General features: G+C 44.3%; 2 protein-coding genes across 12 annotated transcripts; one reads left to right on the top strand and one right to left on the bottom strand.

The window, feature by feature from the left end:
• Positions 1-2,850: 2,850 nt before the first annotated feature.
• On the bottom strand, positions 2,851-7,915 carry ARMCX3 (armadillo repeat containing X-linked 3). Of its 5 annotated transcripts, XM_053580249.1 has the most exons (6): positions 7,429-7,591; positions 6,813-6,892; positions 6,482-6,542; positions 6,355-6,370; positions 6,150-6,217; positions 2,851-5,867 (listed from the first exon to the last, which is right to left on the bottom strand). In XM_053580249.1, exon 6 carries the CDS (start codon positions 5,717-5,719, stop codon positions 4,580-4,582), a length of 1,140 nt encoding a protein of 379 aa, XP_053436224.1. In that variant the 5' UTR covers positions 5,720-5,867; positions 6,150-6,217; positions 6,355-6,370; positions 6,482-6,542; positions 6,813-6,892; positions 7,429-7,591; the 3' UTR covers positions 2,851-4,579. The 5 variants fall into 5 exon arrangements, with proteins under 5 accessions (XP_053436224.1, XP_053436223.1, XP_053436225.1 ...); XM_053580248.1 differs by lacking the exon at positions 6,355-6,370 and having other exon boundaries at positions 7,429-7,915; XM_053580250.1 differs by lacking the exon at positions 6,355-6,370 and having other exon boundaries at positions 7,275-7,591.
• A 3,945-nt stretch (positions 7,916-11,860) lies between these two features.
• LOC128578277 (protein ARMCX6-like) lies at positions 11,861-14,727 on the top strand. 7 transcript variants are annotated; one of them, XM_053580859.1, is made up of 3 exons: positions 11,861-11,976; positions 12,284-12,365; positions 13,098-14,727. In XM_053580859.1, the coding sequence occupies exon 3, from the start codon at positions 13,246-13,248 to the stop codon at positions 14,143-14,145; it is 900 nt and encodes a 299-aa protein (XP_053436834.1). In that variant the 5' UTR covers positions 11,861-11,976; positions 12,284-12,365; positions 13,098-13,245; the 3' UTR covers positions 14,146-14,727. The 7 variants fall into 7 exon arrangements, with proteins under 7 accessions (XP_053436834.1, XP_053436840.1, XP_053436836.1 ...); XM_053580866.1 differs by having other exon boundaries at positions 11,902-11,976; positions 12,284-12,377; XM_053580862.1 differs by having other exon boundaries at positions 11,903-11,976; positions 12,735-14,727.
• The last annotated feature ends 570 nt before the right edge of the window (positions 14,728-15,297 follow it).

Raw genomic sequence — 15,297 nt, 5'->3', positions numbered from 1 at the left:
TAAAACTACCACCCACCACTGCTCTCTTTTGCCTCTGCCAAAGGGGTATCTAGGCAGATAAAATTTATAATTATGTCCAAGGAGAAATGTGCTCTAGGTCTTTAAAACAAGTATTGGATTTCAGCAACAAGTTAATCCCCATTGTAGAGACGGATGCACCAGATCCTCCTACTTTGACAGTATCAATATCTAGCTAAGTTGGCTGAGTTCCCTGACTACTAAACAAACAACCTTCTATGATATTTTGGCTTCTGGTGTAGATTGATCTTAGAAAGAGAATGAATGTTCTGTCTGAGCAGCAAACAGTAAGAATCCGGTCTGTGTAACTATATTTTACATAGTTACAAATTGCCACTGCTTTTAATTTTGAAAAGAAAATACTGCCTCATTTAAGGCTCTATGCCCAAAGAAAGATGGTTGTATTACACCTACGCTTTTTAAAATGTGAATGGTCAACAGGGCCAGAGCATGACACTAAGCCCACTCTCAAGGTTTGCATGAACCTGTCAGGATAACGTTGCCCCTCTAATAAGTCTTCCCTCACTCTCCACTCTCTCCTTCTTCCTCCCATGCCTATCTTCAAACCCACACATTGCCCAAGCCCTTAATACAAGGCCTCAGAAGGCCCCGACAGAGTCAAGCAGGAGGTATACCCCTCTGAGAAGTCAATATTCCTTTTTCTGTTTAATACCACATCCTCAGAGCAGCCCAGACCAGGGACCCCAGGATGGCTGTGAGATATTTCTGGCTTCGAGCCAAAAAGAGCCACAGTTTAATCAGACAAACCAGAGAAAACCTTCAGCCTGGGATGTGAAGCAAAATGAATGTAAAAAGCTGGCGTTGAAAACAGTATTAATCATTTTTAAAGCCATTCTCAAGGGAATGTAGCAGAGAAATTAACAAAAGAGAGCCTAAACAAAAAAAAAAAAAAAAAATCTGCCTGAACCACATCAATTTCTAAACCTACACTTGGAAGCTCTGCTGAAACAGCACAGGTAAAATATGAACTGAAAAAAAAACTGTTTCCTGAGCCTTGACTTTGACAATTTACAGCAGAACCAAACTCCACCTTTGTAAAATCACCTTTGAATGTGTTTGGACTTGAATAAACACACATGGATTCCTAAATATGTTAGATGAGAACGAAATCCAAATAGCAGGATATCCTCTGAGTTTTTAATTTCCTCAGTTTCCTAGGAGCTGCCATCTTCTCTAAAGAAAGGACATGCCTCCTCCCTGCTCCCATGAGCCACCACAGTCACAACCACAATCCTAGAACTCTGCCCTCCCCCAAAGCACTGACAATGACAAGGTGCTATGTGAAAACACTGGGACATCAGCGTGTGGCCTGCCTGGACCAGGCACTCATGCCCATGTCTCAAACAGCTTTCCAGAGTCCAGGATATTCATCCTAAGTAATACCAGGTGCAGGACATCAAGACTACCTGCAGTGCACCTACAGCTACGCCAAGCTAAGACTAGCTCCTTCTCACTCTTGGCTCTGTTCAACAAGGCTTCCAAAAGATCTTGGCACCCAGTCACACCCAGAGTCATCTTAAGACCACAGCAATGACAGTTATTATTCTGTATTATATGCCCACTGGTACATGGCTTTATGTCATAGAAATTTAACTGCCACTCGGAGAGACACAGAAGCAGACAAGAGGCTACCACCAATGATCTCCCAGGAGGAGGAAATAAAGACAGAAGTGCCAGGGAGGGAGAGGAAAGAAGAATGAGAAGGAGCAGGGGAGGGGAAAAAGAGCAGACGGTCCCTAGTCAGGCTTGTGCCTGCCTTGATGAGGCTTTTTATTCAGTTAACCGCATTTTTCCCCCAGGTGTAAAAGCCAGGCTGCACCTCATGCCCAACGTGGCTTGATGTGAATGGTTTTTTTAGATGTTCCAACTAGATATCTGGGGCAGGGGGCAAGTTTGTACTAATGAACCCTGTTTTCTCAAGTATCTCCAATGAATATTTATTATTATTTTTGAGGAGAAAAATTTAAAATCATGCTCTGAAAATTTACAGTATGATCTAATTTTGTGTAAAGAATCTATACATATATGGGTCATAAAAATGTCTGGAAGGGCATACATTCAGTTTCAATTCTGCTTCTCTCCCCAGCTGTCAGTCCCTTGCACAGTTCTTTTTGTGGCCCTTCACTCTTTGATTCTGCACCTTCCTCTGGGGGATCACTTCCACTCCCCATGTCCTCACTTATCATCCATCGTCCGGATGGTACTCAAATCATTATTTGCAACTCAGTCTTCTCTGAGTACCAGATCAATCAATATATTCAAATAACCAGAGGAAATCCTCACCTAAGTGTCACACAGGTCCTTCACACTGAATGTATTTTAAATGGATAAATCCACCCACCACACACTCTTCCCTGCCCCCCTGCAAATGTTTTTCTCTCACCTAACAATAGAGCAAGAAAAATGGTAGTTTCCCTTTCCCTCATTCCTCCCTTAAAACTGGTGTTAAAACTGGTGATAAATGAGTCCTTACATATGCATGATTTAATAGGGTTACCATACCCAGCAATTTTAAGCCAAATAGTTCCTTTTCCTTGTGTCCACTACCGACAATACTATACAATATTACAGTACACATATGGAAACCTGGGGCTAAAACCAGACTACAACTGAACAGAGGGTTTTACCCTTTCCTGGCCCCATATATAAAGCAGGAAAGCATCCCCAAACCAATTAGAAATACATTATGGAGGCTGGTGAGATCATGTCTGAGGAAACATTCCAAATCCTTAGAAAAGAAATCCACTTCTCTTCCCTTGAGAAATTATTTTAACAGTTGCTTTGCAGGAATGACAGAACTCTACACAGTAGTCACTTAATAAATGTTAAACTTTATTGTTATTATTATTTATTAAATGACACTGAAACACCACGGCAGAATGCCCCAGCAAAACAAAGGTAAATCAAAAAACTATCAACCCTGCATTCTAGATAATTAAAGGTGCTCACTTTTCTTAATTAACTGCTATGTGCCAGAAGATAGTAAGTACTGTGCATATTACCTCATTTAATCCTTACAAAAAGTCCCATCTTCACCACTCATCTATCATTTAGGAGAGGAAACTTCAACCCACCTCATTTTTAATCTAAACATTTCTTCGACTCAATATGTGCTCCAATCACTTGCTTCATTTCCAACACTTTTTCAAATATTTCCTAAAAATCAATATTAATTTTAGATAAATAAGAACACATAGATGAATAAAAAGTGAAAAAATAAAGATCACTCATTATTCTCCCATCCAAAGACAACTATCATTATTGTTTGGCTATCTATAATTTCAGAGTTTTTAGTGTCTTTTTTAAACTTACATTTTATTATTCTCAATAAATGGAATCATACTCCGAATACTGCTATGTAGCCTACCTTTCTCACTTCATAATGCATGATGAATAGTTTTTCCTGGCACTGTAGATTTTTATCACCACAGTTTTCAGATACTACTGTGTGAACATGCCTTAATTTATTTAACCAATCCAGTATGCTAGATACTTAAAAGTTGTTTCCAATCTTGACTACCACAGATAGTGCTTGGGATGAACAGCCTTGTACATACAATCTTTGGCCAATGATTTAATTACTTCCTTAGGATAAAGGGCTTACCTATTTTAAGGTTTATGGTATGTGTTACCAAATGGCCAGGGTTTTGAACCACTTCACTTCGCACACCCACATTGATACTGCACAGTAGTAAAGAGAGACTTTCATGTAGATCCCAATTATTTTCTAGTAAAAAATATTTAATGGGTCTTAGTGCTCAATGGGATAATATTCAAACAGCTCTCCAAAATGCGCTTCATCCAGATTTCCAAATTTATTTACTCACTCCTCACACTTTCCACTCTGAGCAGATTTGTCTCCTGACTGTCATAGGAAGAAGGTTCCTACCTCCATGGCTTTCTCCAACCATTCTCTCCTTCCTCCTTTCCCATGTTATGTCCTAACCATCCTGCCCCATTCAGGACTCATTTTCAATGGCCAACTCCTCCGTGAAGCTTCAGCAGGCTAGCACATCCCACAGAAGCCTTTGCTTCCTCTGTACTGTCAAAGCACACATCTGATAATGAGCGTATGCTTCAGATATTCTTGGTTATCTTTTGGTTTGCATGTTTCTTATCTCTCCAACTAGATTATAAACTGAAGGACAAAGATGGTTTCTTTCTTCTTTCTTGTTTTTTTCTTTCCAGCATTTAACACACAACTTTATTGATGATACATAAATGAAATCAATGCAAATGACAAAAGGGAGCTTACTTATGACGAACTGGTTCACTGTCACTTATGCAGAGGAAATAGTAAAAATATTTCAATCTAGGCAGTGAGATAAAAAGCAACAAACATGTATTCAGAATGAGTATTGGAATTCATTCATCCAGCTTAAACCTGAAGACCAACTTGGTTAAATGTCAGCTTTGATGATACAGTATGATACTCTTTATTCAAAATAGGCAGCTGAAAGGATTCCTTTACCATATAAACAAGGTGGAGAAAAGGAATAGTTTACAATGTGTGCTGCTTCTAAACTACAAAATCAAGGAGTTACTCCTGGCTCTTGGGGAACATATGCTCTGCCAGTTTGGCCATGAATTTTCCAACTTTAACTTTCACCAAAAAATCATGGTGACTTTCTATTCCCAGAACCTTATCAGCACACACTTGAAATTCTTTTAAAAAGAAAAAAAGTGAACCTTCACCAAATTGGTTCTGAGCAGGTTCATTTTCTTCCCATTTAAAATTGTCATTTATGTTCTCAAAGATGACCAGAAGTTTAAGAATAACTTCTTTGTTCTCCTTCTTATTAAAGAGGGAACCCAGTGAAGAGGGTACTTGGGCCCTGAGCAGTTCCCTAGTCATGGCTGGATTCTCAGCCAAATTCAAAAGGAGTTTCAAAACCTGAAGTTTGGTTTCTTCATTTCCTGCTGAGAATAAACGAAAAAAATCTGAAATGGAATTAGCAAGCATGTGCTGATACTCATTAGTAACAGTCATATTTGTAAGCAATCTTAGTCCAGCCAGCTGCACAGATGAGTTCAAACGAGAAGTGATTGTGTCATCACACACTTGATTCATGTATATCTTAAGCCTGCGCTGATTTTCAGCATTCACACTCAAGTTATTCAGGACAATTAAAGCCTTTTCCTTAACTATGGGATCCCGAGTATTAAGAATCTTTGCAACAATTGGGAGTCCACCCAGATCACGAATAATATCTCTGTTAAATGCGTATGCAGCATTGTTACCCAGAGCAATTAGAGCTGCTTCAAGAATATAAGGTTTTTCAGACATCTCAACCAAGCAAAGAACTTTTTGTAGCTCTTGAGGGGACAAAATGGTGTCATCTGAATTGGGGGAAGCCCGTTTTTGTACAGCTCGCCGTGCCCTGTTAGCCCTGGCCCTGGCCCTGGCCCTAGCTCTGGTTCCAGCCTCAGTTCCAATCCGGGCCCAAGGTGGGTACCATACTATACTCTTGCTCTCATTGCTGTCATCATCATCATCAGACCAGTCATTGTACCTGGCCCCAGAACAGTCCCCAGCATCATCCACATCCCCAGACCCACCCTCAGCCATTTTTTCTTTGTTCTGTTTTCTCCCCCGAGTCAGTCTATAAATGCAATAGCAGGCACCAGCCCCAATCACCAGGCCTGCAGTCACCCAGCCTACTTTCCTGGCGTAGCCCATGCACTCGTCCCTGACAATAGCAGGGACCAAGGAATAGAGTAGTCACTCAGGCTGGGGGAAGAGGGCTGTGGGCCTTGGGTGTAGGCCTGTGAAGGGTGATCAGTCTTCAGCCACTTCAAGGCCACAATAGCTGATTCTAGAAGTGGACCTAAGGGTAGAAGAAGAAAATATGGTTTGAGTTTCTCTTCAATTTATGTTGTCATATGCATGGAATTGCACAGAAGAATAAGAGTAGTAAATTAATGCTGGGTAGTAAATGTAGACTTTTGACAAAACCTCTATCCCTTTCGTTCACTTCACCCTCTCTCTTCCCCGCAGTTCACCCTCACCCTAAGTCTAGATAAAGGCAACGGAGTCCACGGGCTCTGCGAGGGTCTCAGTCACCACAGCCTCAGGCCACCCCAGGGAATAGCACCTTTTTTGCACTAACCTCAAAATAGGCAGTTTACTAATTCTTCCCTTCCCTGGAGGTGTGCCACGCCCAACAACCTTTCCAATCTGCAGAGAGATCAGAGCCAGTGAGAACAGAGGGCTTGATGGATTGATTGTTCTTTAATTTGTTGCTTTCCTCGTTCACCGCGCAGGTTGTCAGATTCGTTTTTAACCACTCTTTGCCATCCGAAACATGCACGTACCTGACCCCTCCCTATCCTGAAATGGGAGGGGTTTAAGAAAATTAAGTAGGATTGGTGGAGCCTGCCCGAACCGCGGCTGATTTCCAACCCCTCCCCCATTCTAGACAGCCCCCACGCCCACACCGACCTCTACTGATCGGAGGAAACTTCCTCCCTTGTTTCAAACAGGGCCACCTGCTACAGCAGACCTGCAGGATGACAGATCGAAAACATGGGGACTAAGTGCTGTTGAGAGAGGAGGATTATGAAAAACTATCTGATAGGTTTCCCTGCTGTCATCCCCCCAGCCTCCCCGCCCCCCCGTTGCACACACACACACACACCCCGCACGCCATTTCTCCACAGTCCGGGGAGTGTGAGAAACACATTCAGAGTCAGACCTGAACCTAGATTATTGCCTTGCTTGTTTTCTTCCCACCCCCACCTCTGCACCTCCTAGGGTCCCCAAATGGTCTTACCCTCAAATCGACCTTCACCGACCAGGGTTAATTTCCTTCCTCTTCTCTTGCCTGGCAGCGTGCCGCAACCTACGGAAAGACTGCCCACCCGGGAGAGGCTCGGACCCACTAGAGACAGAGCCATCGTCAGGAAGACACAGCACAGGCAAAAGGACGGAAACAGCCGCTACTGAGCGCTTAGTGGACGGACTAGTCCCCAGAACACGAAACTCTTTCCTAATTTGGAGGCCTGGCTGTCAAACGTTTCTCATCCCCATTACCCCTCTAGGCGTTCTGCTGACAAATTACGTCGCACCTTGCCACCCCTGACCCCCACGTCCAGCCTTTCCCTGCCGGCACTGTTTTGGTGGACTAGAGGCCAACACCCAGGCCACAGCTCCTTTTCCGGACTGCGGGCCTCAGCTCCCAGCACATTCCAATTTCCCGATCTCTGGGCTCCTCCTCAAACACCCCTCTGCTCACCGTTTCTCAGCATCGAAATGGGCTGCAAGCGGGACATATGTCTTGGAAAGCGGGCAGCGAGTGGGAGAGACGACGAAGGTGCCTCTGGACCCGCGACGGTCCCCGCCCTACACCCTCGACCACCCCCACTATATGGAATCTCCCAGGCACTAACCTGCAGGGATCCGGGACAATTTCCTTCTCCTCCCCTTCTCCTCCCCTTCTTTCCTCAGCCGCAGGCCCGCCCGCCCTCAGGGCAATGGGGAGCTAGTACTCAGACGGGAACAACGACTAGGACAAGAAGGACTTCTGCACACGTCAGCTCTTGGTCACGTGAGAGCTACGTCATCCACCAACTCGGGTCCCCAATTTCCCCTCCCACCAGCAGTGCTGCAGAAGAGGGCCCGCCCCGCTCCATTCCCTCCCCGGTACTAGGCCTTGTTACTCTTTCTTCTTCGCTAATCCCGTCTCCCAGTAGTTGTGTTTCCCTTCCTGACTACCAGAAAGTGACAGCATCTTCCCCTGGGGCTACTGGCCACTTGTACTTTTTTGAAAAATTGCCTCTTCCTTCCCTAGGCCCCTGGGACAGCAGCCTCTCCCTCCACCTCCCCTCCTCCCAGCTATTAATGTCTAACCATTTCCTCTGAAATCTAGTCCCAGATGTGAAATGAACAAGCAACCAGCAAAGGAAACCTGGAATGAGAATATGTAGCTTTTACTTTCTTACTTTTTCGTTATTTTTGTTCCTGCCCCCAGCCTATATTCTTTTTATGGGAAAAAGAATACTATAAAACTATATTCATTTTAATAAAATAAAATAGTGGAGGGTGAAGAGTGATGTTGGGTAATGACCTCCAAAAGTCCCACATTTTCTCACTTGATGGAGAGTGTTACACACTTCCCCCAAGGCAATCGTAATGTCTTCTGAGGCCTAACGCATTACACAACCCTGAATGGGCTTTATGTCTGAGAATATGTAAATTTTCTGACTAGGCCAGTCTTTTGAATAGGAGAGCTACAGAACTTCACCTGCAACAAGGAGGCTTTGAGACTGCAGAAGCCAGTAATAGCAAAAAAAAAAACTGAGTAGAAATCACAACGGGGTAATTGGTATCTGTAAGACAAAGAGGCATGCACACTGACAATGTGATATACAAAGAACATTACAAAATATACTTGGGTACGAATAGAAGCTACCATCTGTAAATGAAATAGGTATTAGAGGAATACTGAGACCAAGATAAAATTGGCCGAACTTGGCATCTAGTAATTAATGCAAAACCATTTTACTGGCTGGTTTGATGAGCTCCAAAATTCACCCCGCATCAAGGATTTAACTCTCTTAAAGTAGGAAATGGAATAAAAGTATCACATTCTTTCATTGTTTAAGTTACCAGGTTTCATTTCCATTGCTGGCAACCAAACAATCTTAACAAATACACAGTACAAAAATAAATAATGCAATACAAAAACTAATAAAGCTTTTCAGAACATGGGCTCCTTCAGTTAGATATTCCTTAATATTAATAGTTTGGATATAAGGTTGTTATCTGACCATATAACTTTTAAAATCCATAGACAATACAGGAGTAAATCAAAAAACTGGGGAGTTTGGGAACAAGCAAACCTCCAGGAAAATTCATATCAATCTGACTTCTGGGAGGCAGTACTAGGACATGACTGAAATTCAGTAAACAGAAACCAAATCAACTATATATGATTCTGTGTTTAGAGAAAGATCATGTGCAGCAAAGGGGCTTATTCAAGCATAGAAATATATGAAAAGGAGAGTCAGAGGAAAGTGTTGGTATTTCCCACCCAAGCACTTTCTGGAGGAGAAGTGTTGGCTAAGACGAATGGAACATTTAGCTTTCCTTGGCAGAGTCATCCCCATGATGTGTCAAAGTACTTCAAGCTTCCTAAGCTAAAAGCCACTTCTTAAGGTAAACGAATGTCCTTACTCTAACTGCAGGCTCAGTTATGGCTCCCAAGTACTCTGTTTCCCCGAAAATAAGACAGTGTCTTATTTTAAGGTGTGCTCCCAAAGATGTGCTAGGTCTTATTTTCAGGGGACATCTTATCTTTCCTTAAGTAGGTCTTATTTTCGGAGGATGTCTTATTTTGGGGAAAACAGGGTAGTTAGTCTGTACCAACAGGGTAGCTACAGGAAGAGAATGGGCAGGTAAAACTGACAGAAACCTCCAGTACCCCTGATGGTTGTATTTCTCAGGGCAAATTATTTATTTGTCATTCCTGCTACATACCACATGCGACCACATTCTGATTTAAACCAAAGGTTCCTTTTGGCAGTGGCTTCACAAAGTCTTTTGCAGGCTTGGGAACTTTTAACAGACTTGTCTGAGGACTTGCTTGAGCATTTTACTTTTTCACTTTTGACATAGTATGTCAGACACATAACATGCCCTTAAATAAATATTTGTTGATAGATGTATGATAGAGATAAAAGTAGTTTTTAAATGTTAGTCCCCAGATAGGAGTTGGAAGGAATTATGGATCAAAACGACAAAGATTTAAAAGAACTGAAAGAGTTATCATGCTTATGGGATTTAGACAGGAAATGGATTCAAACCCGGAAAGGTCTGACAGACTGGGAGAATGGTAGTCAGGGATTAGACATCGGAACAATTGAAGGACATACCAAAAGGAGAGGCAGGAGTAAAACTTTTGTCCTAGAAGCCTAATTAAGTGATGTAAAAATGAGTCTATATTGTACAGCCATGTCTTTGATACCAAGTCATCTGCTTTTGTTAAGCTTTACATACTCCTTAGTTTGTTCTAATGTATATATTCAACATAAACAAAAGCCACTTATATGGAGTACCTAGCAGCCAGAAACTGAATAATGGCCAGTTGAATGTGAGAGCTCTGTTAGTAAGTCTTCATAAACAGCATTCACTTGTCTAAGCAAAGTAAATAAAGGGCAATGAAAAAAAAGATATAAGAGAATGACATTGAAACAAATGACATAGAGATTTAGAGATGAGGTATATTAGTGAGTTCTGATTATAAAAATAGAAGACCAGAGAGCTGTGACATATTCTCAACTTCTGAATATTTGTCAGCAAGGCATTAGGGCTCCTAGGCTCACCTCCAGAAAGGGCCTCTTCAGCACAGGGCCCCTCACAGGGGGAGCCTCCCTGCCAGGGTGTCATATTTCAGCGTTCTAAGAAAGAGGCTGCCTGGAGTTTCTATATTTAGAGTATGACTCCTCAGCAGGGACAGGTGGATGTCTGGGGACTAACTTCTGCATGCTTCGTCCCTGAGTTCTGGGATTATTCTGAAGAGCTTGAAACAGTGGTACAGTGAAGTTGTCATAGGAGGCAAGGAATGAAAAGTCTCTTTCTCCTGGTGACTGTTTGAGATCCTATACATTGCCCTTCCATCTGTGAGGGAAATTGACACGGACATCAAGGGTATTGCAGTAATTCTTAGTCATCCAGAGACCCTCACCACCATCTCCCTAGTCACTGCTAGGGTGATGTATAGTATGTGAACGGCAGACACCAGAGAGATCTCAACAGTGTCATGATGCAGTGAAATTTTCCTCCATCAAATCTCATTTTCATCAGTGGGACAACAAGGAACTCTGTAATTTCTGGGTGATTTGTAGGTTGTACCACAAAACTTCAGAATAGATTTTAAATAAATCCCTTGGAATGAAAGGTAGGATAATCCATAAAGTTAGTAATTTGTTAAATCCATCTGAAGATGTAAGATTCATTCAAAGTCCTTTGAAGCCAGAGTGAAAGCGGTTGGGCAGTCTTCTATGAAGATCTCAGTCAGCTGACGCTTTGACTGTGAGTTCAGTCAGCAGTGAGAAAGGGATAGTGATTCATTTATCTGTGGTCATGATTAGAACCTGAACCTTCTCAATAAAGATTCATTTATCCATCAATTTATAAATCATATTGGAAGCACACTGGTTCTGTTTGTAAGGATATATTTTTAAATTTTAGTAGACTGCCTGAAAGCTATTTCCTGTGCAGTCAAAAACAAATATTTTCCATGTAAATCACATTAACTTCACCAAGTCAATGAGCCCTCCCTATTAACTGGGAAATATTATTTATGTTATGTACACTTTTGAAAATAGATTTTAATTCTTTTTTTCTCCAAGTGGAAATATCTTTATTGTATTATCTCATTATAAAAGAGTGCAGCTCACAAAAATAAAAAGAGAAAAATAGAACGTAAATATATCAAAAACATTAATAAAGATCTCACTACTACCTGGGCATCCTTTTCTGCCCCTCCCCAATTTTGGTGCAGAGACTGAATATGTAAAGTGGTAGAAATTAAGGAAAGGCATGCAGGAGTTTCAGAGTCAAGGAAAGGATGGGAAAATTCCCTAAGAAGTATAAGTGAAAGACAGACCCAGCAAAAGACGCTGTCTCTTCCTGTAATTAGAGAAAGTTAAATTGGAACACCAGAGAGGCAGGACCCCTTCTGGATTCCGGTATTGTTACAGAGGAAAAAGAGTGACAGGGCCCAGTGTGATTGGGGGAGGTACGGGGCAGGCTGGCGCCTGCCGCACTGCTTGTGGGAGTGGAAATCGGGGGCCAGAGCTCACTGGTGACGTGGCCGTCACGTGACCAAGAGCCGCCTAGAGCAGAAGTCCTGCTAGTCGTCTCCGTCTGGGTACCAACCCTCTATTACTCTGCAGGCGTGTGAAGGAAGAATGGAACTAGCTGGAACTGTGCAGGTCGGTGCGAGAGTGGGCGCTTCTGGTGAGGAGGTGGGAGTGGAAGAGGACCGAGAGTGCTGCGACTCCAAGTTCGGGCTGATCGGGGCTGTATTCCTTTCTTGCCTACTTTCTAAATTCCGCCCCTGACCCCCAGCGCACCCTGTGCTCATACTAGTAGAGAGAAGTGGCGGGCTTCGGGTGGGGGTGAGAGGAGATTATGACGGTTCCAGAGACTAGGAGAAAAGAAGCGTTCCACAATCGGGGCACTTATATCTCGGTCCGTCCACCAAGCACTCCGTCCTCTCGGTCCCCTGACTGTTTGCAGGTTAGTAGGTCTGTTGGCCTGTAGGTCGCGGCGCAAGTCTCAGGGAGAGAAGGAGCAAACTGCCGTGGTTGGAACAGTACAGGTCGGTGTGAAGGTGGGATTTGCCTGGGACCGTGGGTGGGGGTGGCGGAGAAGTGGGGATGGGATCTGTATGGGCCGGGTCCGAGTCGCCCTCTCCTGGCCCCTTTTTTCTGCACACCCCCTCCCATTTCAGCGCAGGGAAAGGGGTGTGGCGGCCTATGCTGGGGAAATGGCGGACGACTTGGGGGGGGTAAGCGGGGGCTGGGGAAACCCGCGTTAGGAAAGTCGAGACAGTGAAAAATCTTTTAAACTCAAGGGCCTAAAATTCAGAAACACGGGTATTAGGACCTGTGCCCTCAGCGCTGATCCATGCACTTCACTTTCAGTTCTCTATTGCTGCCTACCTTCTTTGCATTTGTCCTTCTGCCAGACTCTATCCATCTGTCACTGTGGAGGGAACACTGATAACAGAAGATAAAGGAAGAAGGAATTTACCTGACTGGAGAGATTGATAGGAAACTGTCCCCGAGATGTGGTGAAAGAGGAGACTGTCTGAGGGATAGACTTTCCCACTGGACCTCCTGGCTGTCATAGCACAGGCCAATCTCCCACCCTTCTCCGTGGTCCAGGGAAGAGAACTGGTGGATCCTGAGGGTAGATGGGTGGAGACAGAAAAGAGCAAAGAACCAGTTTACTAATAATTCACTTTTCTCACCAAGAACTTAATTCCATTGTCTGGTGAGGCACAAACCCAGGTACAACCCAAAAGCCTAATACTCTTTTTCACCCGCAGATTCATCACAAAACAGCTACAGGAACCAAGAGAGGCTGAAAACTACTGCCTTCCTTCACTACTCATCCTGGCCATAAGAATTCTCTTCAGTCAGGGGGAGCAAGACCCTCTCCTGTAATCTCCTGTGGAAGCTGGCACGGACTTGAGCATGGGCCGGGCTCGGGAAGTGGGTTGGGTGGCGGCAGGACTGATGATTGGGGCTGGTGCCTGCTACTGTGTTTACAAACTGACTATAGGAAGAGATGACAGTGACAAGCTGGAGGAGGAGGAGGAAGAGGAATGGGAAAATGACGAGCTGGATGAGGAAGAGCCTGACATTTGGTTTGACTTCACAACTATAACTAGACCATGGAGTGAGGATGGGGACTGGACTGAACCTGGGGCCCCGGGTGGCACTGAGGACAGGCCTTCAGGGGGGGGCAAGGCCAACCGAGCACACCCAGTAAAACAGCGGCCCTTCCCCTATGAACACAAAAATACTTGGAGTGCTCAAAACTTTAAAAATGTCAGTTGCATTCTTGACCTCTCCCAGTCTCTTTTCATTCAGGGAAAAATGTTCTTTGCTGAGCCTAAGAATGTGGGTTTTTCATTTAGCCATGATATCAATAGTCCTTTGGCCAGTCTCTCAATTGTTAGAAACACGATCCCCACTCCTGACCCCACTGTTGGAGAGGCTTTGTGTGCCCCAGATAACTTGAATGCGAGTATTGAAAAGCAGGGCCAGATTAAGATGTACATCATTGAACTGTGTCAGAAGCCTGTGTTACGTGGCTGCAACTCATTTCTGCAGGAGGCCGGATTAAATTTGTTAATAAGCATGACAGTTATTAATAACATGCTTGCCAAGTCTGCTTCAGACTTGAAGTTTCCTTTGATATCAGAGGAAAGTGGAAGTGCTAAGGTTCAGCTTTTAAAACCGCTGATGTGTTTGTCCGAAAAGCCAGTCTTGGCAGGGGAATTGCTCAGTGCCCAGATGCTATTGTCATTCATGACCCTCTTTATCAGAAATGGAAACAGAGAGATGCCCCCGGAAACCCTTGCCCTGTAAATGGCCACCTGGAACACAATGGGACTGAATCCACCCCGAATCCACTTGGCCTGCAGATATCAAAGAATCTGCAGAGGGTGCTAGGGAAGACCCAGCCTTAGCGATCACCACATCACTGGGTGAAAGTGCCAGTGCTAAATGGAGGACCACACTCCTATTGGCCAGGCAGGGCCTCCCACAGAGCTTTGAATAACTCCTTGGTTTTGCAGTCTGCAGGCAAAGTGCAATGTAAATTACTCCCTGGAAGCCTCCTTCATGTGGTAAAGGGATCACTCTGGCTGCCTGCTGTGGATAAAGAACACCAAATCATATGTTACCTATGATGGGGGTGGTCTCCCTCCCAGAGCAGAACCACTTTGCACAGACCAGCCCCACATCAGAGCTTGAGCTGAAAATGTATTTGTTGTGGCTTAGGTTGAATTACTTTTCATCTACTCTCTTCTACACGAGCTGACAGATGGGGAACCTATTCATCAAAAAAAGGGGACTCCCATTCTATCTACTGTACTGATTTAACCTCTTCCACCCAAGCCCACATCTGTGTGTATCATCAATAAAGTTGTGTGCTTCGATTGGCAAAAATAGAGACCTGACCCTTGTCCTTGAGTTTATAATCTGCATGAAGAGAAAGCGAAAAACCACATGATAAACGCCAGCAGACTGGGGCATCTGCTCCCTGACACAGGCACACTTCCCAGTGCTGACAGAAGGCAAGGGTAGCAGGAGGATGCAATGCTCAGAATGAGCCTCAGGAAGGGGCTGGAGGCAGGGCTAGGAGACTGGGGTGGAGGCGGCTGATGGAATTAAGATGGAAGGTGAGGGGCCTAAATGAGAAAATACCCCTGAAGCAGGCAGCGGAGTGCCTGCCACAGCACAATCCCCTCCATAAAGGTGTCTTTCCTTGACTGCCTTCCTAGAGAGGAAGGTCAGTATCCTTGGCCTTTGTCTGTTCATCCCATTGTGGGGGTGGGGGTGGAGGTAGAGTTAGCGGTGGTGGGGTGAGGGGTGCTCTGCCCCACATCCGTGAGCAGTGAATGCATGGCGATCACAATACAGGTTGCCCCTTGCCCAGTGCCTACCTTGTGTAGTTCTCTCTCTCCTGCAAATCCGCTGTTAAACTTGCTCACAGCCCTCCTGTCTTCCTCGGGATGC

Source organism: Nycticebus coucang, chromosome X, assembly GCF_027406575.1.
Source record: "Nycticebus coucang isolate mNycCou1 chromosome X, mNycCou1.pri, whole genome shotgun sequence".
Taxonomy (NCBI): Eukaryota; Metazoa; Chordata; class Mammalia; order Primates; family Lorisidae; genus Nycticebus; species Nycticebus coucang.
This window is presented reverse-complemented; position numbering and strand designations above follow the sequence as displayed.

What these genes read in the sequence shown, in the direction of transcription:
- ARMCX3 (XM_053580248.1), bottom strand. Translation starts at nt 5,719, where the DNA reads ATGGGCTACGCCAGGAAAGTAGGCTGGGTGACTGCAGGCCTGGTGATT.
- LOC128578277 (XM_053580865.1), top strand. Translation starts at nt 13,246, where the DNA reads ATGGGCCGGGCTCGGGAAGTGGGTTGGGTGGCGGCAGGACTGATGATT.